Source organism: Aythya fuligula, chromosome 1 (genome assembly GCF_009819795.1).
Source record: "Aythya fuligula isolate bAytFul2 chromosome 1, bAytFul2.pri, whole genome shotgun sequence".
Lineage (NCBI taxonomy): Eukaryota > Metazoa > Chordata > Aves > Anseriformes > Anatidae > Aythya > Aythya fuligula.
The window spans coordinates 195710652-195735671 of record NC_045559.1 but is presented as its reverse complement, the minus strand read 5'-3'; the positions used below and the strand labels follow the sequence as shown (position 1 = coordinate 195735671).

General features: G+C 39.4%; 2 protein-coding genes across 6 annotated transcripts; one reads left to right on the top strand and one right to left on the bottom strand.

Annotated features, from left to right (window-relative positions):
- Positions 1–604: 604 nt before the first annotated feature.
- MRE11 (MRE11 homolog, double strand break repair nuclease) lies at positions 605–20953 on the bottom strand. Of its 4 annotated transcripts, XM_032201145.1 has the most exons (21): positions 20699–20882; positions 20486–20600; positions 19575–19707; positions 18574–18734; positions 17901–17988; positions 17182–17323; positions 16112–16226; positions 14822–15007; positions 14221–14392; positions 13573–13653; positions 12978–13104; positions 10614–10717; positions 8339–8512; positions 6720–6782; positions 6034–6250; positions 5366–5443; positions 4238–4293; positions 3713–3780; positions 3243–3324; positions 2005–2082; positions 605–1266 (listed from the first exon to the last, which is right to left on the bottom strand). In XM_032201145.1, exons 2-20 carry the CDS (start codon positions 20503–20505, stop codon positions 2038–2040), a joined length of 2112 nt encoding a protein of 703 aa, XP_032057036.1. In that variant the 5' UTR covers positions 20506–20600; positions 20699–20882; the 3' UTR covers positions 605–1266; positions 2005–2037. The 4 variants fall into 4 exon arrangements, with proteins under 4 accessions (XP_032057036.1, XP_032057029.1, XP_032057021.1 ...); XM_032201138.1 differs by lacking the exon at positions 20699–20882 and adding an exon at positions 20893–20953 and having other exon boundaries at positions 605–2082; XM_032201130.1 differs by having other exon boundaries at positions 605–2082.
- Positions 20954–21038: 85 nt separating this feature from the next.
- Positions 21039–23682, top strand: ANKRD49 (ankyrin repeat domain 49). 2 transcript variants are annotated; one of them, XM_032193881.1, is made up of 3 exons: positions 21039–21061; positions 21579–21866; positions 22722–23682. In XM_032193881.1, the coding sequence occupies exons 2-3, from the start codon at positions 21579–21581 to the stop codon at positions 23178–23180; spliced, it is 747 nt and encodes a 248-aa protein (XP_032049772.1). In that variant the 5' UTR covers positions 21039–21061; the 3' UTR covers positions 23181–23682. The 2 variants fall into 2 exon arrangements, with proteins under 2 accessions (XP_032049772.1, XP_032049762.1); XM_032193871.1 differs by lacking the exon at positions 21039–21061 and adding an exon at positions 21106–21159.
- The last annotated feature ends 1338 nt before the right edge of the window (positions 23683–25020 follow it).

Here is a 25020-nt window from a genome sequence, read left to right as displayed (position 1 = left end):
TTGAAATAAAGCTATACAGTTCAAGATTTCAGGTAATCCGAGTCATCCTAAGCATCTGTTTGACAGCTCTCTCAGCTGAAGCTGTGATTTAGGAAAATAGGCATAGAAAAAACAGCTGTAACAGAAGTATGAAAAAAAACCACCCAAACTACAAAATGCAATTTGGAAACATTCAAGAAAAGGAATATTTAAAAAGCCAAACTGCACACTGTGCACTCTGCACCCCATTTCCAAGGAAACGACCTTTGATTGAATGTAGCTCTGCTAAACATTTGAGCTTTCCTTGGGCAGGTGGATTGGAAGTTTGTATGAGGGAGAAACGACTTCTCAAAGAGCATCCAGTGGGATCTCTGAGAATTAGCAGTATTTTCTGTGTGTCTTATCCCTGTATGAAAGAAAATTACATGGATGATTAGGAGTAAGATATTTTTACAGTACATAAATATTTCTGTATTTTGGCATCTCCTTAAGAATTTTAAACTGGATTTTTATTTTTTTTCTTTCAGTAACAAAACAACTTTAATTTGGACAGCAACATGAACCAAAATATTTTTAAAAACTCAATCCCTCAGATTAAAGTACTCCATACAATTGACATTCAGAATTTACTTAACAGAAATAGTTTTATTAAAAAAGAAACAAAACTCACAACCCCCATTCTCAAGGGCACTTACAGCAGCTTTTTAATTGCATAGGTAATATTGTAAGAGCTTTGATAGCCCTCAACGAAGGGTCAAGACACCAAATTATTTCCAGATGCAGTATGCAGCTGTACAGCTTTGGAAGTTGTTACTGAGCTCTACACTAGAAATTTGATGGTCTTGATTATTTTTATAGAAATCTTCAGGAAGCTCAAGGACCTTTTAGGTGCACTGCTATGGCATTTATGCAGACAAGTAACAACAGTCATGCTCAGCAAAAGCCAGAGCAACATAAATGCCCACTGCCATCTCTTTAATGGAGAACAGAAAAATGCAGAAGTATGGCTTCAGTTACCCACTGTATTTGGTATTTCTCTGACATGCTGGGGTGTTAGCTGATGAACACTTTAGCCTTTCCCTCAATTAGCTCTAAAAGCTGTAGCTGCGGAACACCCTTTTTAAGGGAATGGGAAAAGGGGGAAGAAGAGGAGTGCCTAGGTCTTGGCTCCTTCAACAGAAGGTGTGGTTCCCCCAGTGTGAGTACAGGATCTTCTCTTAAAAGCCTCATTTGGAGAAACATTTGGAAAAACAGTGATGACATTTTAGGATCGCTAAGGCAAAATACCTGAAAAAAATCAGCAAAGAGAACTGTTAAGAGGCAGCAGCTTGCCTGTTACTGGCTCGTTGCTTTATTCAAGCAGTATTCCTTGTGAAGCTGTAAGGTTCTAGCTCTTACGTCTTATTAAGAGGGTAAACACTAACAAAGCAATTCTATCTGAATTCTTTGGCAGTTCTTGAATTATAGAGCAGAAATCATTCCTGCATGCTATGACGTTTAGTAACAGTGTAACAGGAAAACCAAACCCACCATTAAGTTGGAAGCATTAGAACATTTTCCAGCTTTATTACTGGAAACTGTAACTTTGGATTAAAATATTACTCTTCAGAGTTTTCATCTGTAACTGTAGAAAACTGGAATTAAATACAACTTTTGTTTTGCTGGCTGAGTCCATGCCCATATCCATACTTGCATACTGCTAAAGGTTCACAGCTATGAAAAAAATCAAGTCCAAGGGAGTTTTGTACAAATGATACCGTTATGTTATTTACATTTTCCTCACAAAAAGAAAACAAGTTGTTAGAAGTTTTAGAAAGAATTTAGTTTCAGGCAATACTTCAGAATATTAGATGTTCTAGTCTAATGCCCTAAAAGTAACATAACATCCAAATTATACCAAATTTGGTGCCACTGAAACAAAACCAAAACATTTCATACAAGTGAAGATCGAAGGCAAACCATCATTTACAGAGAAATGTCATATGGAGTACGCCCTGCATACTACTTTCCATTTTCTTCACTAACTTTCATGGTCTCTCCTCTACAGTGAAGCAGCAATCATCTGTTTCTTCGTGATGTCACAGCGCTTTGGAATGGATCATCCTGCAATTTGTAAACAGATCAGCATTACTACAAGTAAGATGGATTCCACGTCATAAAAAGCAAAGTTACCTCTAGATTAAACTAGAAAGCCAGGTCACTTTATTTTATGGTTTCTGATAAACCTGTTTTTATTGTTTTTGATATCAAGGAGATGGTATCAAGGAGATGGTATCAAGGAGATGGTATCAAGGAGATATCAATTTAAAAGTCTAAGAAACAAACGTGCAGAAAACAGAAATTGAGCTTAGGTCAGAATGGTCAGAATAGTTGCTGTGAAATGTGAAGCAACCTATATTGCAGGTGCGACCTCGAAAAGTGTTATTGTTATGAGGAGCATATACTTCAGTCAAGTTTTATCTACGTACATATATCAGACATCATGGTTTACTGGCATTTGCGTGAATCAAAAATAATGTTTCTTCTTGCATGTTCAAGCAAATACAAATTCATACTCCAGGTACAAGGAGAAGAGACAGCACAGCGGGCAGAAGAATAAGAACACATCATCTCTGAAGTGGTCACTGACATCGTTAAGGGTGTGAACCTCACTGTACCTGACAGTCTGCTATGACAGCACACTGCTTGACAACATAATGTGTATTCAGTGCAAAGCTGTGAATAGACGTTGTACTCATTTATTTATGGAAAAAAAAGCTCTTCCTAGCAGTTGAAATATGTACTGCAAGAACAGACTTTTTAAACCTTAAGACAGTAGTGACATTTTTTTTTATAAAGTGTACTTTCATAACATGCAACAATAAAGCAATTAAGAGCCCTGAAAAACAGCCATTTTTAAATGCAAAAATCATAAAAGTCTTCCTTTTCAAAAAGGTAAAAGAAAATAAATGAAAGGACAAAGTCATGTACTAGAAGAGATTACAACTACTTCTTCCCCAGTCAATCTAACTTACTGAAAACATTTCAGGAGTGACAATTAACTGATTAAGAACTGAAGGCAAAAAAGAGTAGATATTTTCCTGGGGTCCCTTTTAGCCTTACTTTTGATGATATGTATATATTGAATTAAAAAAATCTAGTCCCGATATGAAAAAATAAATATAATAATTTTACTTGGAAATGTTTTGTTTAAATGGCTTCAAAAAAATAAGCTATAGAAATTCAGATATACACGCATGAAAAAAGGCCACTGTATACCATACCTCATCTGACTCAAAATCAACTCCTCTTGATGTTGTTTGGCTTTGTGAACCTCTTTTACTAAATGAAGATGTAGTTGAGAACCTTGAAACATATAAAGACAAAAAAAAAATATCAGCATGTTCTCAAATACCAGACATTTTAAATAAATTTCCCTTCAACTTAGATTTGGACCATCAATATGGAGTTTAATACTGAACAGAAAAAATAATGCGCGGAACAATTCAAATTCTCAAACTACCAAACAAATCCTGATACTTTTACCTAGCTTACCTCCATCAGTAAGACCAACTTACTGTTATATGAAGATCACTCACAGGCAAAAAAAATTACATAAATTCTGTAAGTAATGTTAAGAATTAAAATAATATGTATCGATTTCTTTAGGTAGTGTATCAGATCTCTAAATTCTGTCAATTACCAATTAGAAATAAGGCAGTTGTGATAGCACAGACCAAATAAACATACGAACCTTTGATTTACTTTGGAAGAAGGAGTGATACAAATGTCTTCCAGATCTGAGTCATCATCTATAATATCCTGAAAAAAAGATACCATTTTTAAAGCTTTTTCACAGAACTTTTTCAAAAACACAGTTACATAATTCTGTAGTACTATCATGTAGCTACACAGTTTATTTATTTTTTTTTTTAAAGTTACTACTTAATTATAATATACACTTGAGAGGGCTTCAGAATAAAACTATAATGTGCAAACAAACATTTGATATTGTAAAAACCCCCAAACCACTCATGTATATACTCTTTGTACCTTAGGCTATGGTCAGAATTAGAATATGGTCTTTGTATTTCTCAAATAGGCCCTGCACCAAAAGAAGGGTCTACAAATTAGCATGCAGAACTTTACTGCTGGAACTGATAGCTTGGGAACATCTACTGGGCTGGGCTAACATTTTGTCCATGCATTTATTTTTCACATGAGAAGAGAGCAAAAGGCAGTAGTTGTGTAGCTTCACTCCTGCCGAGACGCTTCTTACCTCAGAGAAAGATTTAGATGAATTCTGGAAGGGCTCTGTTTTCAAAGACTTAAAGGCTACAATAAAATAAATGTAGTATTTACAAAGTGCTTACATAATAAAATGCAACATGTTACATCATCATCTTCATTAAAGAAAACCTGCTTAGCATTTGTTTCCTCTGGAGGAAAAAAAAAGAAAAAAAAAAAAAAGTAAAACAAGCAAACAATCCCCAAACCAAGACAAGCAAAGGTCCTTGGCAGACAAAGTGTCCTTGGCAGACAAAGGTCCTGGCTAGAGTCTGACAACGCAGATCTAACCCTCTGTGCAGCTCCAGGTGCTTCCCAGTCTGGCTGAAAAAGTATCAGCAGCATTCATTACAACAAAGAAAATAGATTACTGTTACTGGGATTCCTCTTTGTCTAACATTTAGTTCACACATTAACACACCTGCTAAAGCTGATTTATGTGCAGGTCATTTGCTGAGAGTCTGATTAATTTAAACATAACTTTTGGGTCCACCTTTGGGTATTCTGGGTGGGATTCATGTACGAATATATGACCAGTATATATTTTTTCCCTGTAATACTCAGATTAGCTGTTTCCTCAGAGCCTGTCCTCTGTAGCAAGGAAGGGCTGCTCTCACATACCTGGCTTAAACTGCAGATATGTTATTCTTCCCTACTACAAGCTGGTGTTTCTAAAACCTACTACAATGAGTACTACTACTAAAACACTAAATGCATTTTTCTTAAAGCTTACTAAACTTGTAAACATCAGGCAAGTTTAAGCTTTTTAACTACTGAAAATATTCGGCATAGAAAGGATGATTTAAGTCGCATTCTTCCCATGTTTATTTCTTAAAAAAAAAATAAAAAATAACTGCATACAGTACACAGAAAGATGTTGCCTATTCCCAAATGCAGTCAGATATTCCCAGCACATTTCATTTTACTGCCAGCGACAGCAGGACCTAACTACTCTTTTCTTTCTCTCACCACTGTTAGTTACCTTATTATTAGAAACAAAAATAATCTCTCCGAGTCAAATTGGACTAAGAGAAATAAAGACAATTAAGGCACTTCACCTTTAAACACCTTCATTACAATATGAGAGCAGATTAGAGTAATGGGCAGAACACAGGCCTACCATCCAGAATCGACTTGTTCTTGGCAGGGACAGACTTGTAGGTTCTGCTGCTAGTAGCTGACTCTTGGCTAGTGTTTCCTGTAGGAACAATAAACAACATGCAAATCTGTAAAGTTTCTTCCCCCTTCATGTGTGATTTAATATTTATATTAAATTTTTATATTTAATAGGCTGCCATAACCGAAGTACTGCTATCACCATAAAATACACAATCACACATAGCCAAGGAGCATTTTAATTCGTTTAGCTTAAGAAACACACCCCATTTTTTCAATCACCAGCAATAATAAAGTCTCTTGTAAGCTGTATTAAGATAGAGACAATCTGTACATCACATCCCCTCTAATTGAGGAGATGCATTATGTTGCATATTATTAGCAGCAACAAAGATCTATCCATGCACTTCATAACACAGACCTCCCAATAATGGATCTCTTAAGAGCCTACTATGTTTCCACAGCTGTAAAGAAAGATAATTTTAGTTCAATCACACTGTGAAAATGTCACAACTTAGGCCTTGGAAGGCAGTCAACTGTATATCATACAGTACCAAAAATATTTGAGAATTTTGTTTTTCCAAGAGGAGTTCTTAAGCAACAGACGAGTTCCCTTTTAAGGGGAAAAAAAAGTTAGCAACTACAATGCAAATAATTTCATTTTTTTCTTACCTCTTCCCCTTCGAGACGACCCTCTTACTGTTGAATTTTGTCCTCTTGCACCTCTTGCCCTACCTCTCCCCCGACCCCTCCCTCGAGTCGCTGTTGCAGGAAGGTCATCATCCGAATCACCATAGGCCTTCGCTCCTGTATCCATGAGCTCTTCATCGCTGGAGGCTGACACAAGAACTGCGTCTTCAGATCTGTGAGCTCTAGCCCTGGTCATTGCCTGAAATGCAACAATAAGTGCTGGAGAACTCTTTGCAAAGGCATACGACATCTAAATACAAATCTCAGGGATATCTACAATCTGGCTTGCTGATAAGGACGACAGCACCACCAGGTTCACCAATAGTACCAATTTCTTCCATTAACATCACTCCCATCCACATCTCCACTGGTCATGGGCTCACAGTTTAAGCTGACAGAGCTCTGAAGGCCAGCCACCTGGTTCAAAGCAAGGGCAACTGAGCCTTCAGGTTCACAAATTTCTACGGGAAAAGAGATTTCAAAGGCCAAATCGAGCAGTAGCTTAAGCACACATTATACAAAATCATAAAAATGATTTTGAGAAAAATTCTAATCTGCTCCAATCAGGCAGACAATTTTGGGCATGGATGATGTTGTCAGTCACTTCACTCATATGTAAAAGTCACTACTCTGTTCTTCAATCTAAGTCCAAAACCCAAAGGAGTTACCTCACGAACTTCCTCGTCCTCCTCTTCGGCATTTTTTCTTCTGCTCTCCCTAAATTTTCGCACCTGAGTAAAGAAAAGTTCCCATCAAAATAACAGTTCATTCCATACAATAACCAAATCACAGGAAGTCTTGATCTGTGAATTAAAGTCAACCTCATGTGAGAGAGCAAGAACAACCGAACAGTTTGTTAAGAGCCTTTTCACGCTAACCACCTTATGGGTGATGCTACAGTTTCAGAATCTCACATTCTGTTAGTAAGTCTCCTGTAACTACACCACTGGAAAGAAGGAAGTTGGCACATGAGATACCACATTCAGGAGAAACAGAATAACTAGACAGGAAGGGACAGTGAAACATGAGTAACTGTAAAGACAGGGTAGGGATGAAGAAGCAAGTTAGAAAGCAATGATATCAAGAGAAACACTGCCATGTATGTACAACTAAGATAGCTTAACTATCTTAGTACAGAAAAGATACAATGTACAGAAAAGATACTATGGGTGAGACTGTATACTGTTTTTTGCTGGGGTAGAGTTAATTTTATTTAGATTATGGTGCTATGTTTTTGATTTCTGATGAAAACAGTGTTGATAACACACCCATGTTTTAGTTATTGCAGAGCAGTGCTTACACACAAGGTATTTTCTGCTTCTGCTGCTTTCCAGTTCTCTTCCCATCCCAGAGAAGGGAAAAGTGAGCAGCTGTGTGGTGCCTAACTGCCAGACCCAGTACACGGAGACAACTCACAGCAGAGGGAAAGAAGATATTAGATCAGAAGACAAAAAAACAAACAAACAAATAAATAAATAAAAAAAAAAAACACACAAAAGTGGCACCAAAAACCTACAGGTGCTGACTATTGTCTCTAGACCCCTCGTGAATTAGAGCAACCAGCTAGAAAACAGGTGGGCAGAACATTCCTCCCCTCAGTTCCCCACCAAATTATTGGTGCAAAACCCAGTGCAGAGTTACACTGCAGAGTGCCCTGTCCTACCCCGCTTGAATATTAGCCTACAAGGAAATTCCACAAGTTGTCAGAGAGGTTTATTAGGGACTACTAGCTACACAAACACCAGGTCTGGCTCTGAGAGACCACAAGCTGCAAGCAGTTAGAAAGCAGCAAAGCACCTGAAGCATGTTTCCTTTATGGTTGTGCTGTTTGTGTACTTTCTCCCAGACAATATGAAAAACAGTTTAAATCTCCTCTTTCCTCACACTAGAGATAAGTGGTCAGTGTAGCCCCAGCCCTTCAAGAAATGAAGGGATTGATTTATGTTTTCCTTTTTCATCTACCTTTACTTACTGCAGCAGTGAAATAGCACATACGAGTACATGCTTGCACACAGCCAGAGAGCAAGTTCTATGTGCACTAGCAACATGTTTTTTGATTCATGCATGCACAAATAAAGCGAGACTCACTATAAGGATACCATAAAACACACTTCTAACACAAGCTTTTAAAATATGCATCTGAAATTTTACCATACTCATTCCAGAAAATGACGAGAGGCAAGTGTCACATGTGCCCTTCATGCAGGCAAAGCTATTAAACCAGCTTTGTGCACCAACTTCTCTGCCATCTGTCTTTTCTGAAGAGTTAAAAGTAACAGAATATTACCTCCTCATCTATTTTTTCTTCCACTGCATCGATGTGACGCTCCTTAAGAAACCTTTGTGTTTTTTCTAGTTGAAATTTCACAAGCTCTTCTATAGCATCTTTCTCTTCTTTGTCCACAAACTCCTGCACTGCTTCTCCCATTCCTCTTTCCGTCAGAAGTGAAAGCTGTACTTTCTTTATAAAAGGGGAAAACAGTTTGTTAACAAGCATCTGCCATCAAAGCATGTGAGAAACATTCCTGCTTTTCTAGCTAAATAGTACATTTGGTTGGTTTCAAAACAAGTAACCTGCATTTAAGATTTCAATCAGAAAATAGCACAGCAATAAGCAAATGTTACTCCTCACAATAGAGTTACAACTCTCTTGTTACTCGTGTGCTACACCTAACTTAGCAGAGCATTTTCAGATTAGTCAAAGAAAAAACATTTCATGAATAGTAAAGAAATGATGAATGATGATGCTAGTCATACCTAAATTAATTTGTCTGAACCATATTACCGAGAGAGAAGGCAATCTATTTTTTCTTAGTCCAACTTCCTTTTATAAACTAGGACAGACTTGCAAAGACGTAACAAGCTATTAAAAACAGGCACTGAATTATTACAAATGTGAAATCACTTAGTTTTACTATAACGTTCTAAGAATAAAAATTGGCAGTTACAGAGCTGGACAAATTATTACGAAGCATTAAGAGCTACTAAGGAGAAAACTCTCTGTTGAAATCAAGTTCTGAAATACCAATAGTCCTCACTCATTCATTAAGTCAGATGATATTCATCAAAATACTCTACATCAAGACATTACCAGAGACACTAATTAGTAAAAGTACCAGAAGCTACTAGTGGTGTTTCAAAGCTGCTCTCTTCTCTACATTTCCTCCCCATTACAGTAAGAGACATTCTGGAAAGAAACCCCATACAAATAGTTGAAATAGCAGTTTCTTTTGTCTGTTAGCTAATTTCTTGGTAATAAGCACTGTATATGCTTCTTAACGACGTTTGATCCTTCCATGTGTCCTTAAGGAATTGTATTGCCAGTTTAATCAGAAGTGTAAAACCTTCCCTGAAATGATGCTTAACAGGGGAATAAATTTTAAAGCTATTATAAAATAAGTTTACAAAAGAATAACGCAGGCATCTCAGAAGAGAGACTGACTGTAATGACACAGACCGTTAACGGTGACTTTCAGCAAGACAAGATCAGGTGCCTACAAAGCCTGAAGCACAAGCTATCCTAACACAAAGTTTAAGACCCCTAAAATCACTCTGGGGCAACAACTACTTCACCCCCACCTTCCTTTATTACCAATGTGAACTTAAATTTTATTATCTCCCTACTGCAAGCCTTCCTGGAACACTGGCGGATTCTTACCAGTCTTTATAAGTGCTGAATGGTGTAAGAGGGACAATTTTTGCGGAGTAAAGGAGGCAAATAAATTAAAATCAAACTTATTTTTCACAGATACAAGAACAGTACCCCATGTTTGACCCTGCTTCTCCTCCCCATGGGATTTAGGGATGGCTTACATTTGAAGTAGCACCTACTTCTGCACTACTCACCCCGGGTTACATTCCCTGTCATATTCAGAAGGCAAGTAGCCCTTCCAGGGCATAATTTTTGCCATCCTAATAAAGGCCCCTAATGTATGTTTAACGTTAGGCATGATGATATAAACTTAGGAATCCTTCCATGTTCTAATAACCCTCTATAAAGCATGTTCTGAAGTAGCCTCTGAAAGTTATGCTTGATCATCCAGATCAAGCATTTCGGTCACTGATTATTATTTTTTTTACCTCTGAGACTTTGCAGCCCTGCAGATAGGAATAGGGAATAAATCAGGTTTAACGAAAGAGTGGGAAGAAAGCAAACTATCAGGTGCTCTCTTTGTCCTCCCTGCTCTGCTTTAACGTCGAACTGCACTATGCCTGACGATGCAAATATGATTTGCAAGGTAACAAACCATTCCAAGTTGGTAAAAGTAACTGGTGTGGCCTCACATTCACCCCACAGTAAATGAAGGTAGCTTCTCAGAGCACGCTGCCTCACGCTTTCCTCCTGTGACAACAGGAGGCAACCATTGGTGCAGCACAGGCACTGCGAGTAACATGAAGAGTTACCAAATGTAACATGAAGAGTTACAAATGTCAAAACAGCTTACATTCACATATCCTACATACTTTGTACACAACAATTACTTGTTAACCTAAGGCATATATTTTATGCAGGAATACGCATATAATTATATAGGAGATTCATAAAAGGTACAAGGTACAACCTTCTCTGCTGTCTGAAAATACTGCTTTACAAGGTCTTCCACCCTCAGTGTCATCCCCTCAGAAACAGGTCTGCTGACCAGGTCTCCAAAATTAATATTGCTGTCTAAAACAGAAAAGCACAGTGACACTGTTAGCCGTCATTCATGTAGGAGTTGCCAGCTTGTATTCATGTTGTGGTTTAAGCCGGCCGGCAGCTAAACACCACACAGCCGCTTGCTCACCCTCTCCCCTCCCTCTCTGGGATGGGGGAGAGAAATGGGAAAGTGAAGCCTGTGAGTTGAGATAACGACAGCTTATTAAGACAGAAAAATAATAACAACGATAATGATAATAACAATAATGATGATAATAGTACTACTAATAATGTGTGTGAAACAAGTGATGCACAATGCAATTGCTCACCACCCACTGACCGATGCCCAGCCTAACCCCAAGCAGCCAGCCCCCCCATCCCGGCTAGCCACCCCTATATATTGTTCAGCATGACCCCAGATGATGTAGAATACCCCCCTTTGGCTAGTTTGGGTCAGCTGCTCTGGGTCTGTCCCCTCCCAGCTCCTGCTGCACCCCCAGCCTGCCTGCTGGCAGGACAGAGCGAGAAGCTGAAAAGTCCTTGGCTTGGTGTAAGCACTGCTCTGCAACAATTAAAACATCAGCACGTTATCAGCACTCTTCTCATCCGAAGCCAAAACATAGCACCCTGCCAGCTACTAGGAAGAAAATTAAATCTGTCCTAACAGAAACCAGGACAATTTATTATCCCACTGAAAGTAATAGGAAAAAAGATTAATACAGGCTGCTTAACAACCATGGTCCGTTTTATATGTAAAGGCTTATTATTCAAACAATACACTATTGTATGCAAACAGGTAAACTTAGCAGATACAACAGTTGTACAAGACAACTACATCTCTAGTAGATACAAAAGGATCTTCTAACTACTGAATGTCTGGAATTAGAAGCTGAATGCTACATCCTGAAGGTTATTATAAGTAAACTCTGAAAGATCACAACAGGAAGAGAACTAAAATGCATCAAAGCACAAGGGACTTTTTATGAGTAACTCTGTTACTAGGGAAGAAACTGTCCTCCAAAGCGTGCTGGCTGATTTTGAGTAGAAAAGGTTCATGGCTCTATGAGGGTGCCCTGCACTCCCAGGAAACAAGGTAGGAATAACAGAAGACTGCCACCTAACTTGTAGAAGTTATCAAAAAATAATGCAGAGAACCATGGCATTCTTTTCAAGTTTACTTCCTGAAGCAGAGATGCACATTAAGCAGGGAAATGAAAATGTATAGGTAAAAGATGGTGAGAGAGCTATTTTGCATTCTGCAAATGTTGATGAGGTTCTTTAACTCGTCAAAAAAACAAAGCAAAATAAAACAAGAGCAATGCAGCATAATTAAAAAACCTTCACTAAAAGCAGTTTCCATTTATGAGCCATCATGTTTTGAACTTTACAAAATTGACAATGTAAATAAAAACTGTCAGTGGAATCGGAGTGCTTACAATGCACTAATGTGCAATATTAACAGTTCTTTAGATTAGCACAGTATGTTCTTGTGCAAGCTGTACCTTTATTAGTGACTATTACAAATCCACTAATTAGGCAACATTTATGAACCATTTATTAAAAATTCTAGGCACAGTGAGAAGAGGCACAATAGTAACAGCTATTATTTGTTTTGCAAAAATGCTTGAATAGAGACATACCTGGAACATGCTGAAAAGCTAAAAGCACCTCAAACACAGGACTGATGAGGGCAAACCAAATGCTGCCGTACATTTGCACCACACATCAGATTCTACGATTTGGACTTCTTTAAATATTAAATCAACTCTGAAGCAAATCCCCCCAATTAGCATTTCAGGCGCAAATGAACAAATTATTTACTACATAATAAAATTAAGAAAAAAGAACACCACCTACCTTTTTTTCTACAGAATAGGAAAAAAAACAAAAAACAAAAAACAAAGCCAACCATCTCCTTCTAAGAAGTTCCAGAAGCAAGATGTTTAATTCCTTTCATGGCAATCAGCATAGAGTCATGGAATAATTCAGCCTGATATGGGACTACAGGCAACTCAGTAAGATTTGAGGCCAAAGAGAAATGAATTATTTAGCATTAACTATCATAAAGATCCAGTGATGAGTATCAGAATTTTTAGACAAACCCAGGAATCACTTGGAATAGAACAGAGATACTTGTGCAGTGTTTTACCCTTAAATAGGGCCATATATCTTTATTCGTCCTGTAACACATTAGGTGGTAGACACCATGGTTTAGTAATGGCTAGGTAATGAAACAATAGAAGAAAAATGAAAATCAAGGAAAGGAAATGATTCCTTCCTTTCAAATTACCATTTTTCGCTTTTTGCTCACGACGTCTGAAGAAGTGTATGATGTCTTTTGGGTTAGCCACCTTATCCACGTACTTCTGGCTAAAACGAAAGATGCTGAATGGCTCAAAGCCACCTGTATAATCAACCTAAGGGAGGATTGAAAGAATTAAAACATGAAACAAACAGAAAAAAAGAGAAGCCACACAAAGCAAGCAAGCTTGTTATCCTACGAAGCAAAAATTAAAGTCAGCTTAAAATTAATACTTTACTATGGCATGCAGAATAGCTAATAAGAGCCCAGATCCATAACTTACTTGTTCCATTTACTATCCTTAAGGAAAGATTCCATATTTTAGGTTAGGAACCAACACAGGGCAATATGACTTAAAAAATAATAATCTTGGTCATCTTACTCAGACCAGCAATGAAATACACTGATGAACAATCTCATTCTTTACCATACAATGTTGGTTATATCACAGGTTAATTAATGCAGTTTGAATTTGCCTGTATACAGTAAGAAATTTTATGTATTTATACAATAAGTATGATCTTGCTTTGAAACTTTTCACAGGGACTTTTCAAAACAAAACCCAAATGGAACAACGTCTTACTCGTAATCTTATGAGAGGCTTGTCCGGCTGGCGTGGATTTCCTAGGCGTTCTCTTTCTGCATTATCCAGCATCATTTCAACCTACGAAGCAGAAGGAGGATTTCAGTTCCACTTTGCCCTCGTAAAGATGCCTGAACCCTTCAAATATAACTTGCTTATCTTTGAAATACAGCTTAGTCCAGCAGCATCTACACTGGTGATCATTCATACTATTTTACTCTGTAGCTTGAGTTCCAGTTCCAGGGAAAGGCAGAAAGAGTCAAATACAGACCTGAGAGCAATCAATGAAACTGCCTTGGTTACTTGGGCCATTTCACACTGCACAGCCCAGCTCCCAGGGTTTAGGTGCACGTATTTATGGTGGTTCCAAAGTGTACATCTTACACCGTCTCATTCTCAGGTAGTTTCTACAGAAAGATGATGTGGGCCCCCATAAAGCTGCTACAGCCTGCTTTAGTTGGTCATCCTGGTCTGGAGGCCAAAGCTGCAGTGAACATCATGGAACTGGCCTCTGTGGAAACACTGCTCAAGTCCATCTCATGTAACATTGGAGAAGAAATAAGGTTCATCTTCCCCTTTTACAACCAGTCACAGCTCACCCTCCCTGCCCACACGCTGGTACCATAAACCATAATCGTTACAAGTTACCTTTTCCATGCAGAACGCTTGTATTGCCTGAGTTACTTTGGGATTGTCAGGATTAAAAAGATCTGGATGATCAGCTAGGACAACATCTTCGATGTAGAAAGTTCGCACTGTTTCTAAAGGAATCTTGTGCATTTTCATTTTTTTCCCTTTAACATGCAGCAGACCGATGTGTCTACAAGGAGAAAGTTCTCTTTAAGTTTGTATCTTCCAGTACAAAACTGTGTTTTAAATTAATGTTTATGTTACAGGGGCAAAAACTTAGAAGCTATAGCAAGTTCTCAGATATCTACTTCAGGGTTGGCACTGCCAAACTTCAATCCCATTATATTCAGATTGTGTTTGTTCTTTTTACAAGCAGATGTACACACTTCATGTATTTCAAATTATCTGTGTGTGACCCCTCTTGGATAAGTTACATTTGCTACAAACATTTGGCTTAGTTCTAAGTAAACCAAACTTATCCCAGGCACCTATTCAATCTGTTACACTGTAACACAAATCCCTTCATGCTTAATAGATATATTTTTCTATTGATACTTCTAAACACAACACATGTAAGGCAAGAGGTAAACAACAAAAGAATAAATAAAAACACACACACTTCTTCACAGCTTCTCCAGGGGACAGAGATGTCACCACCGAACTTCCCGGCTGAGAAACGTAGAAATTTTGCTGCTCATTTGGGACTGGAGCTATTTTACACTCATGTTCATGACCCCACACAACGAGATTAATAAAGTCATCTAAAAACTGCTCTGGAATGTAGTTGGTGGCTCCATGCTTGCTCCTGTACAAGAAAAGAAAAGAATAATTAGAATGTGTACAGTCACAGGTGAGCACAGGTGGGGAGCGAAGGAGGTGAAAACCATCCATGTGATTTAAAGCGATAGAGAAGCTCTAGCAAAAATAGCTGACATACATTTCACATCCGCTATTCTTCAAGGCTTTTTTCCTATGCAATTATTTGAAGTATCTGGGTAAACAAAAAGGCAACTTACAGATTTAAGCCATAAAGTTAGTTAATTTGCACAGGGAAGGTTTTCAGTAGCATTTTTTCTTTTCTGAATGAAGCTCACTCTTTTATACTTCCCTCATTGGACCTCACTTTTCTTTTTAACTGGCTTGCAAAGCTTTCAGTTATCTTCCATGTGAATGCTTTTATAGCACCTAATTGTTTTGTTTTTTGTTTTTTAAATAGTGAGGGGAAAAAAAAAAAAGAAATAAAAAGATATAGGACACACCACCCTCTATCCCTTATCCAGAAGATGGAGGAAATGAAGTGAGACAGTTCCTTTAGCCTACTGGACAGAGATCAATACACAGGGTTCCCAGCTCTATTTGTTTACTTCTGCCTCAGCGTTACTTCCCACATGAGGACTTCATGAAATTTCATTGAAAATTATATTACAGAATCTGGAAGAGAACCCTGCCTGTTCCTACTGACACTGCTGGGAGAAGTGTGCAGGCAGAAAGAACACACACTACCTCTCCTCTGTCTGAGACACTGGAAGGTATATGAGTGCAAGTGAAGACACAGCACTAATGAAATTATAGTTCAAACAAGCACAGAAAATGGCATTTTAAGTTTACTGCTTTTTCAGCTGTAACATACAGACTTAAGTCCTAATTATACACATATCACACTACCTACCCTCTTTCCTCCCCCTCAACTATGAGAGTTTGAGAAGTAACTTCCCCAACATCTCCAACTCATTTATTTCAACTCTTTTCCTTGATGATTCTTCTCTAAGAACAGCTCTAAGTCTGCTGTTCACAAGAAGCACCAGCCACCATAGCTGGCTTTCTCTCCTATGCTTTTCAAGGCACTTTAATTAAAACAAACGATAAAACCCGAAAATTTAAGTCACCATAATCCATTCAGTACTGGTACCTGTTCTGATGAATCACAAACAAGTTAAACCAACTGTCTTCATCTTCCTTTGGTCTCAGCATGGTTACCTGTTTATTGACAAACATACGGTACAACCTCTCGTCTGGGATGGCTCCTGTAGTGGACAAAACAATCCATCATTGTTGTGTGGTATAAGTATCACACAAAAATATATCAACTATCAACTCTTGACAAACATCAGGAGGTATATACCGACTCTTTATTTCATAGCATTTTAGTTAGCAACTCTGTTAAAAAAAAAAAAAAAAAAAGCATAGGGAATACAACTCTGTGGCAAGACCAGATCTTCATTTTCATGACCTGAGAGGTCTAAGGCATTGTTCTGTTTGAATTCATAATAAAGTATAAATTTGTTATTTTACTAGACAACATTCTGCAAGTAAGACATTGTAACATGAAATGCACCTTTAAATAACTGCTAAAAGCAGTTTTGTTAACTACATCAAGTTTTAAACCTCATCAGTTTTCTGTGCTGAACACACTATGGGCAGAATTAAAAATGTGAGGTTTATTTTTCTTGTTGATGGAGTAAGAACTATATTTTGTTGTAAGGTGGACTCTAAAACCATCCACTGAGATAGGGTTCTTAAACGTCCTTAGAAATTCTCTAGAAAACAAGAAATAAACAATGAATTCTACAAAGTCTATGCTTTCCCACAGAGCAGGAAAAAGTCTGTAACACCTCTGAACAATCTGTCATCGGCTACCTCCTCCACGTTTTTAAGCCAGAGACAACCCAGCAGTGGAATAAACCTGACATTCTACAAAACATCTGAATTAAGAAAAGGTACGCTAAGTGGCAGGGGACCTACATAGGTGGAACCACAAGACCAAGAGGTTAACATGTTGAAGTCACAGACTATGGACACAGCTGGCACAGCTGCATTTCTAAGCAGCAACACTCTCACCAAACTGATATACCTTAATTTAGTGTTACTTAGACATCTGTGTTTGCTGCAGCACAGGATGTTCGTTCCAACTTATTTCACAGCTATTAAGCTTTGGTAATGCACAACAGTTGAGCCACAGTCTGGCAGAAGAACACTTACCTAAGCCATACAGAGCAATTTTTGTTCTACCCTTACGCAATAAAATGGGGCTAATATCTATTTTCTCCACAGAAGTTGAACGCCCGAAGTGATTCACCAATCCTGCACAGCTTAAAATATCCAATGCACACAGTGCATCAGCCTGTGGAAAATAGGAAGAAACAAATCTAAAAATCTGTGAACAGGCTATGTTCTTTTTTTGTGCTTAGCTGTAGATGTTTACTTTCAAACAATCATTTCAGTTATTATTCGTTTATCTTCCTCAAAAATACATGGCCACACAATTGAAGACGCATATCAATTGTACACGCAATCAAAGCACAAGTCCAAGTATCAATATTTCCTTTCCTTAAGAAAAAGGCTTTCAGTCTTCATAGAAACAATTTGTTCTCAAAACTTTCTGAAGGGCTGTCACTTCTTGGTATGAGAAGCGATTCTGTTCCCAATTACCAAAGTTTATGGAATCTGAGATTTAATATACTTTGAGCACAAATATAATCTGTGTGGATACCTTAATTTCTTTCAATTCTTTTTAATACCACACTTAAGCTGTTGTCACTAATCAAGACTTCTAAAGAAACACAAAATATTTATGCAAAGAGTGGAGCAACTGACTAAAACCAGCCTGTTCGCCAAGAACTGTATTTCTATAAAAGCCTGTATTTCTACAATACTGGTTTTGTAACAGAGCAGTAGAACGAGGATAATAATTACATTACCCCTGTCGGATCATCGTGATTGCCATGAATACTAAAAATTGGAATAGAAATGTTGAGATTTCCATCTTGATAGTTCACCCATGGAAACCTGAACGAAAAGAAGAAAAGTTAAATTATTCAACTTTGCAGATTTATTCTGCAAATCCATGTACAGATAATTCCCAATATTCTCTTCAAATTACTGTCATCACAAATACATGGCAGTGGCACAAATGATTGCCAAGTGGCTATGTTTAAGTTTAAGCTCCACAGCATAAGACGATTCTTATTCATTGTCTGGAATGGAACTTCCTACTAGGAACATGGTAGCAAATATATTTATATTTTTAGACTGGGTTGTGCAGCCTTTATTTACACACAAAAAACTGTTTATTTTAGCACAATTCCTTTAACTTAGTTTACTTGCAGGATACAACCTAGTTTTTACTTAGATATATAAATTATTACAAGAAATTCAGAAGTTTCTCAAAAATACGGTGTCCAGTCATTTATAGACTTAAATAGTGAAATATGATAGATGAAGCAATCCTACCAGCTGCCCCATACAAGCAAGTCTAAAGCTTCAAAGTTTCAGTCATAGAGGAAAAGCATTAAAAACAAAATAAAATCACAACACATTCACCCCATATGAAAACAAAACACGTGGTGTCATGATTCATAGGAAGGGACTTACTTGCTGTATTGAAAATTAACTGCCTGATCACTCAAAATTTCAAAGTGAATAGGACGATCACCCATGCAGTATTTTCTCAGCGACTCTAAACAAGAATGTATTGTTTTCCTGGAAGGTTTGTTGTCATGAAAGAGGTCCCCACCTAATAAAACAAAGTCCACCTGTATATAACAAAGAGCTCTATTATTTTAATACAACATTTTGAAGTACTTTGAAAGACCTATAATCAAATCGATTAAATTAATTCTGCTAAGGAGTTCCACATATCTCATACCTGGACTTCTAGATAAAATGAGTCTGTGGCTAGAGATATTGGGATTTAATTTTCTCATGAAACAAACGTTATATATACACACGCATTTTTCAGAATAATTTAGTTAAATATATATTTTAATAGACTGTTTACGAAGAGCTATAGGACAAAACAAGACAGCGTTTAAAGATTGGGATTTAATTTTCTCATGAAACAAATGTTATATATACACACATGCATTTTTCAAAATATTTTAGTTAAATATATATTTTAATAGACCATTTATGAAGAGCTATAGGACAAAACAAGACAGCGTTTAAAGAAGGCAGCAAAGTGTTTTAATAAGTGTCCCTAGATTGTCTCCTGAACCTTTCCTTTGATGGCCTGAAGAATTGCTTTATTTTTTCATTGCTACGGTACCAAGGGTGACAAACCCGGTGCCTCTCTTTGCATTACTTTGAGAAGTAATAGAAGTAACTAGAAGTACTAGTTTGAGCTCAGCTTTTGAAGCAGCATAGAAAATACAAAAGTCAACATTTCAAATAATTTGACTAAGAAACCTTTCCAAGCACTACATCTGTTTGTATCTGAATGAAGGAATATGCATTTCTTTTAGAAATGTAACTGGTTGCAATAATGTGTTTGATAGTAGTAAGGATTATAGCAGAACTAAGTTTTGTGGTTTCTGGCAGGTTGGAAGGGATTTTGCACAGTATCTCTGCTTTACTTTCTAAAAAGCAATACTTACTTCATTTTTTTGAGCCTGCTCCAAGATTTCATTAAAAGTTACAAATGTGTCATTTCCACGCACTGGGTCCTTCTCCAAATAGCCAAGATGAATATCAGTAGCAATCAGTATTTTAAAGGTATCTTCATCATCCCTGAATTAAACGGGAGAATTTGTTAGCAGAATATTTCAGAATTTCAAAACACGTGATTAAGATAAGCAGTTCTGTCCAAAGTTATTAATTACACAGTAGATCTAGTACAAAATTCTGTCCAGATATCCTTCCAGTAATACTCTCAAAACATTTCACTACATTACTTGCAAATTGCACTCGACCAAACAAACTGGTTTCAAAACGAGATTATCCCGATCAGTCTGCTTTAGTGAAGGGCTGCAGGTATCTAATGAAAAACTAAATCATGGAATCAGAGAATCATTAAGGTTGGAAAAGACCTTCAAGATCCACCCAGCAATTCCAACCATCTGCCTACCACCACTAACACCACTGAACCATGTCCCTTAGCACTACATCCAACCTTTCCTTGAACAACCCCAGGGATGGTGACTCCACCACCTCCCTGGGCAACCCGTCTCAATGACTGACTGCTCTTTCTGAGCAGAAATGTCTCCTCATTTCCAACCTGAACCTCGCCTGGCACAACTTGAGGACATTCCCTCTAGTCCTATCACTGGTTGTCTGCGACAAGAGGCCGATCCCCAGGAGCTTTGCAGGTTTTCTGCCTTTGATTTGGGGAATAGACATTCCATTTCTCCGTTTACACTGGTAATTATGAAAATACAAGGGGAAGTACGATGCTCAGAAGGCCCTGAAGGGAAACACAAATCCATGTCTGAGCCGTTAACTCATTCCCAGTGCACAAAATCCGTGTTATCTGATGTGAAAGAAGAACCGGACAGAGACAGGAGCTTACTGCGAGCTGAGGGCGCTCATCTTGCTGCCAGCACTCCCCACCACAGGGCTCCGGGCACAGCGCAGCGAGGCAGGGCGCGGGGTCCCCTTCTGCTTTCACGGATCCCGTGCGAAGCCTGAGGGACAAGAGAACACAAACGGGTTAGGAGGAAGGGCACAGCAAGCTGAATCGGCAATTGTTCAGTATTTTAGTTAAAAAATAATAATAACAAACCCAAACGCTTGGGCTACCCACTGACGGCCGGGATCGCGCCCGCCCCCTCACACGGCCCGGGGGGCTGAGGGGAGCCGAGAGGGGCCGAAGGGAGCCGAAAGGAGCCGAAGGGGAACAGAGGGGGGCCGAAAGGAGCCGAACGGGAGCCGAAAGAAGCCGAAGGAAGCCGATGGAAGCCGAACGGGAGCCCTCACCCTAACTCGGGCCCCGGTCGCCTGGCGCCGTCTCCATGGCGCCGAGCGCCGCTCTCGCGAGACTTCCCGGCTCGCTCGGCGGCGCGATTGGCCGGCCGGGCCGGAAGGGTTCCTCGCGCAGGTGGGCGCGTAGCCCCGCCCCCTGGGGAGACCGTGCTGGGAGGGGCAGGTGCGTGGGGGAAGCTAAGCAGGGCCGGGCGGGGGGCGAGCGTGGATGGGAGACCGCGGGGCTGGGTGCGCTGAGGGAGGCGGCGGCGCCGCGCTCGGGTAGGGATGGGGGAGCCAGGGGCGGTCGGGGGGGTTCCTGCTGGGTTCAACCGAGCCTCCGAGGGGTTGGGGTGGGTGTTGGGGCCCTCCCCGGGCTGTCCCTGGAGGGTTGTGGTGCCTGGAAGGCAGGGCTGGGGTGTGAGGGGTAAATGGCGGCAGCTGGGGGGTGCTGGGGTGGTGCTGGCTGTGGGGAGAAGCAGAAATTCTGCTTTAAAATGAAGCGTTTCGCCCAAATGTTGTGTTTATAAAATGCCTGTGGCTTTAGGTAATGAAATATGTGCTTAGTCCTACGCAGTCTGCAGCTGGTGTCACTTCTGGTATTGGATTATGTGGTGTTTTGTAGCATGAGTATTAATGGGGAGTTCAGCTAGTGCACGAATAACTTGTTATAAACCTCATTATATCTCTGCTCCTTGCAGATGCTAACAAAAAAAATGAGTAAAAGCAAGGATACTGCTGAAAAAAATGTCGACGAAAGAGACGAGGACAGCGATGAGCTAGCTGAGTACACGGAGAGCTTCAACCAGCTGGAGCTGCTGGAAACGCACCGGCACCTGATTCCCGTGGGCACGCAGAGCTGCTGGTCGGGGCAGTCGGATGACGAAGATGAGGAGCAGGAGAAAAGCGAGGAATGGTATGAAATGCAAGAAAAAAAGATGGAAAAAAATCCAGAGAAACTGCTGCTCTGGGCAGCCGAAAACAATCGGGTAAGGCATTTATTCAGTGTATCACCGACAGGAATATTAGCCTGAATAGGTGTCTACAGTTTCTTCCACGATCCCAAACTTCCCTGTGTGCTCCTTTATCTGTCTGAACTACCTGGATCCAGGTTTTGCAAGGCAGTCTGAAAAGCAGCTTGCTTTTCAGTCCACAAACGCTAAAATATTTCTGGGTCAATTAGCTTGCAGAAGAAACACTTTGATTGTAGTTCAAAGTTAAAATAACAGCGCTGTTTTTAAGTTTGTATAAACCAAAAACATGCCAGACCCTTTCTTCAAGGCAGGTAAGCCTTTTAACTGGGGTGGAGAGGGCATATTTGAAGCTTTATTTTCTTCAAAGCTACTTGTACAGAGAATGTGTGAGTGTTTTCTGATCTCTTTCTTGGATAAGAAGTTCTTCATTTTTTCAGTAATAACTAACTTCTAATTAGCTAAGTTTGTTCTTAACTTCCAAGAATAAAGTGGAGATTCCTGATGGGTACCTTATTACACCCATGTGTGCATTTATTTTCATTGATTGCCTTTGTTATATGCACAAGATCCACCTATAGTTTTGTGGAGGCTTGTGTTTCTTCACAGTGAATGGGGAAGTCTGAGGCACTGCTGCTAAATGCCCAAAGCTAAGTGGGGCAAACCGTGGTTGTGTGTTTTTGTGTCAGTCTGAGCTGGATATCTGTTTATTTTAGGTAACCATAACTGGTTTCATTTTAAAATTTTGTGTTATGTAGTCCTGAGAGTGAGAGAAACTGCTTTTTCCTAAAAGATCTAAAGATGGGTAGAACACCAGAAGCAATGCATCTTGTTTGCTGAGTTTCTTAATAAATTACTGTTTCACTTCAATAGCTGAGTACAGTGAGGAGGCTCCTTTCCGAAAAGCTGGCCCCCATTAATGCTCGTGACGAAGACCAATACACCCCTCTGCATCGAGCCGCCTACAGCGGGCACTTGGACATGGCACGGGAATTGGTCGCCCAAGGGGCAGATGTTCACGCACAGACAGTGGATGGCTGGACGCCCCTGCACAGCGCGTGCAAGTGGAACAACACGAAAGTGGCCTCGTTCTTGCTTCAGCAGGGCGCAGACATCAACGCCCAGACAAACGGCTTGCTGACACCACTGCATATCGCCGCGGGGAACAAAAACAGCAGAGAAACCCTGGAACTTTTGCTGATGAATCGCTACGTGAAAGCAGACCTGAAAAATAACCTGGATGAAACTGCCCTCGACATCGCCAGGAGGACTGATGTATATCACTACCTTTTCGAAATAGTAGAAGACTGCATAAACGCTGTGACCCCTTAAAAGTTGTGGTTAGACTTGTGGATGTGGGTTTTCCTACCTCTTGTCTGTCACGCAGCGTGCTGCATGCTTGTCAGTGGTGGTCTGTCCCTACGCAACAAGGCTTTCAGTTCAGAGACTTGGGTGTTCTTCAGCCAGGTTACTTCCTGCAAATCAACTCAGTGCTTTCCCTCATACTTTGAAATGTTATTTCTGTTATCGAGGTATTCAGAAAATCTCAGTGATTTCAGTGAGTCTCTGTTTAATTAGTGCAAATTTGAAGGGACTTTTGTAATTGGTCCAAAACAATGTCAAAGCAAGAGGGAAAACTGGACTATTTCTGTGAAAGAATTCAGGCTTGGTTATACAAAATTTATTACAGCTCAAGAGAAAATTATTTTTTCAGAAATTTAATTTTTTAAGAAATTGCATGAAAGCTCAGTATGAATGTAACTTATTTGGGTGATACACAAAATGCTGTGATCTGTTGTAAGGCCTATTATAAAATAAAACTGTCAACCCTACGTATTTTATTGTTGTATTTTTAATTGAAATCTCAATAATCAATGTGATTGCCTGTTCATAAATCAAAAGAATTATTCATAGGAACCTCAACTGTGTGAGGATGAACAGGCAACATGTTATTGTGCCTAATTATTTAAAGCTAGTATTGCTAATTCTAGCCAGTCAAAGCTGTCAAACCTTTTGGATCCCAAACTCAGATTTGACTGCCATGGCTTAACCAAACTGAAGTTGGTGGAGGTTGGTTGGTAAAGCAGTGTATTGCACAGGAATTAGCATACTACAGGATTTCCCATGGTAAAGGCATGCGGTGTTAGAGCTTCAACTTTCCCATTTATAATGTAGGAGTGGAGAAACTTGCTTCTCTTTGTTAATCAAATTGAACTAGAAAATGAATGTAAGACCTGGAATATGGTCTCAGCAAGACAGCTGTAAGAAAACCTCTTGTCCTGTGCAGACACCTTACTGAGTGATCCCAAGCTCCTTCCAGACACCACTAACAGGTCTGAAGCACACTTGTAGCAGCAGCAGCAAGGCTGGAATGTGTCAGCCTTTGTCCTCTGAGGCATTTATTTGGTCCTCTGATCAAGCATCTTTGGAGGGCATGTCCACCACCCTGGCTTTCTTGCCCTGTGTTGTGCTTCTGTTTAAAAAAAAAAAAAAAAATAGAGAACTTCCTTTGAAATGTGAATTGTACAAAGTAATTTTTAATGGTTAGTATTTTGAAAGCTTGGTTTCAGGATATCTGTGACCAATATACACTTTGAAACACATTAAGGGAAGACAGATTACATTGTGCATTGGTTTAACTAGATGTGGCTTGTATCTTACAGATTCTCACTCCTTGTATGCCAAGTTTTGGCTTCAAGGAAGCTGTCACAGGGCAAATCTCTGCTGGGTGAGTGGGACAGCTTGCTGGTGTGCTCATCTGCTGCTATCTGGTAGCACTCTGCTTGCTGTGGTACCTGCAAGATGCTCTTCATACCATGCACAGCAGCAGGATGAGTGGAGTCAAAATGCCACCTCAGTCCTATCAAAGTTTCAAGGTGCCTTATATTACAAAAAGTGCTATTAAAATCAAGCAAATGCTCCTGTAAGTCGATCTGGTCAAGCTGGATCCTTCCATCTTTATCAGTCTCAGTCTGAAGACTGACATAAAATGTGACATCCTTTTAAAAGTTAGGGTAGTGGCAACACTTTCTAGGGACACAAAGCACTAGTGATGCATGTGCATACCAACGTGTAACGCTGGTATGCACATGCATCACTATGACTGCCCCACATGAGTGATGTTTAATGATAAACCATTTACTGTAGCCTGCCCTGTGCCCCATGGCGGCGT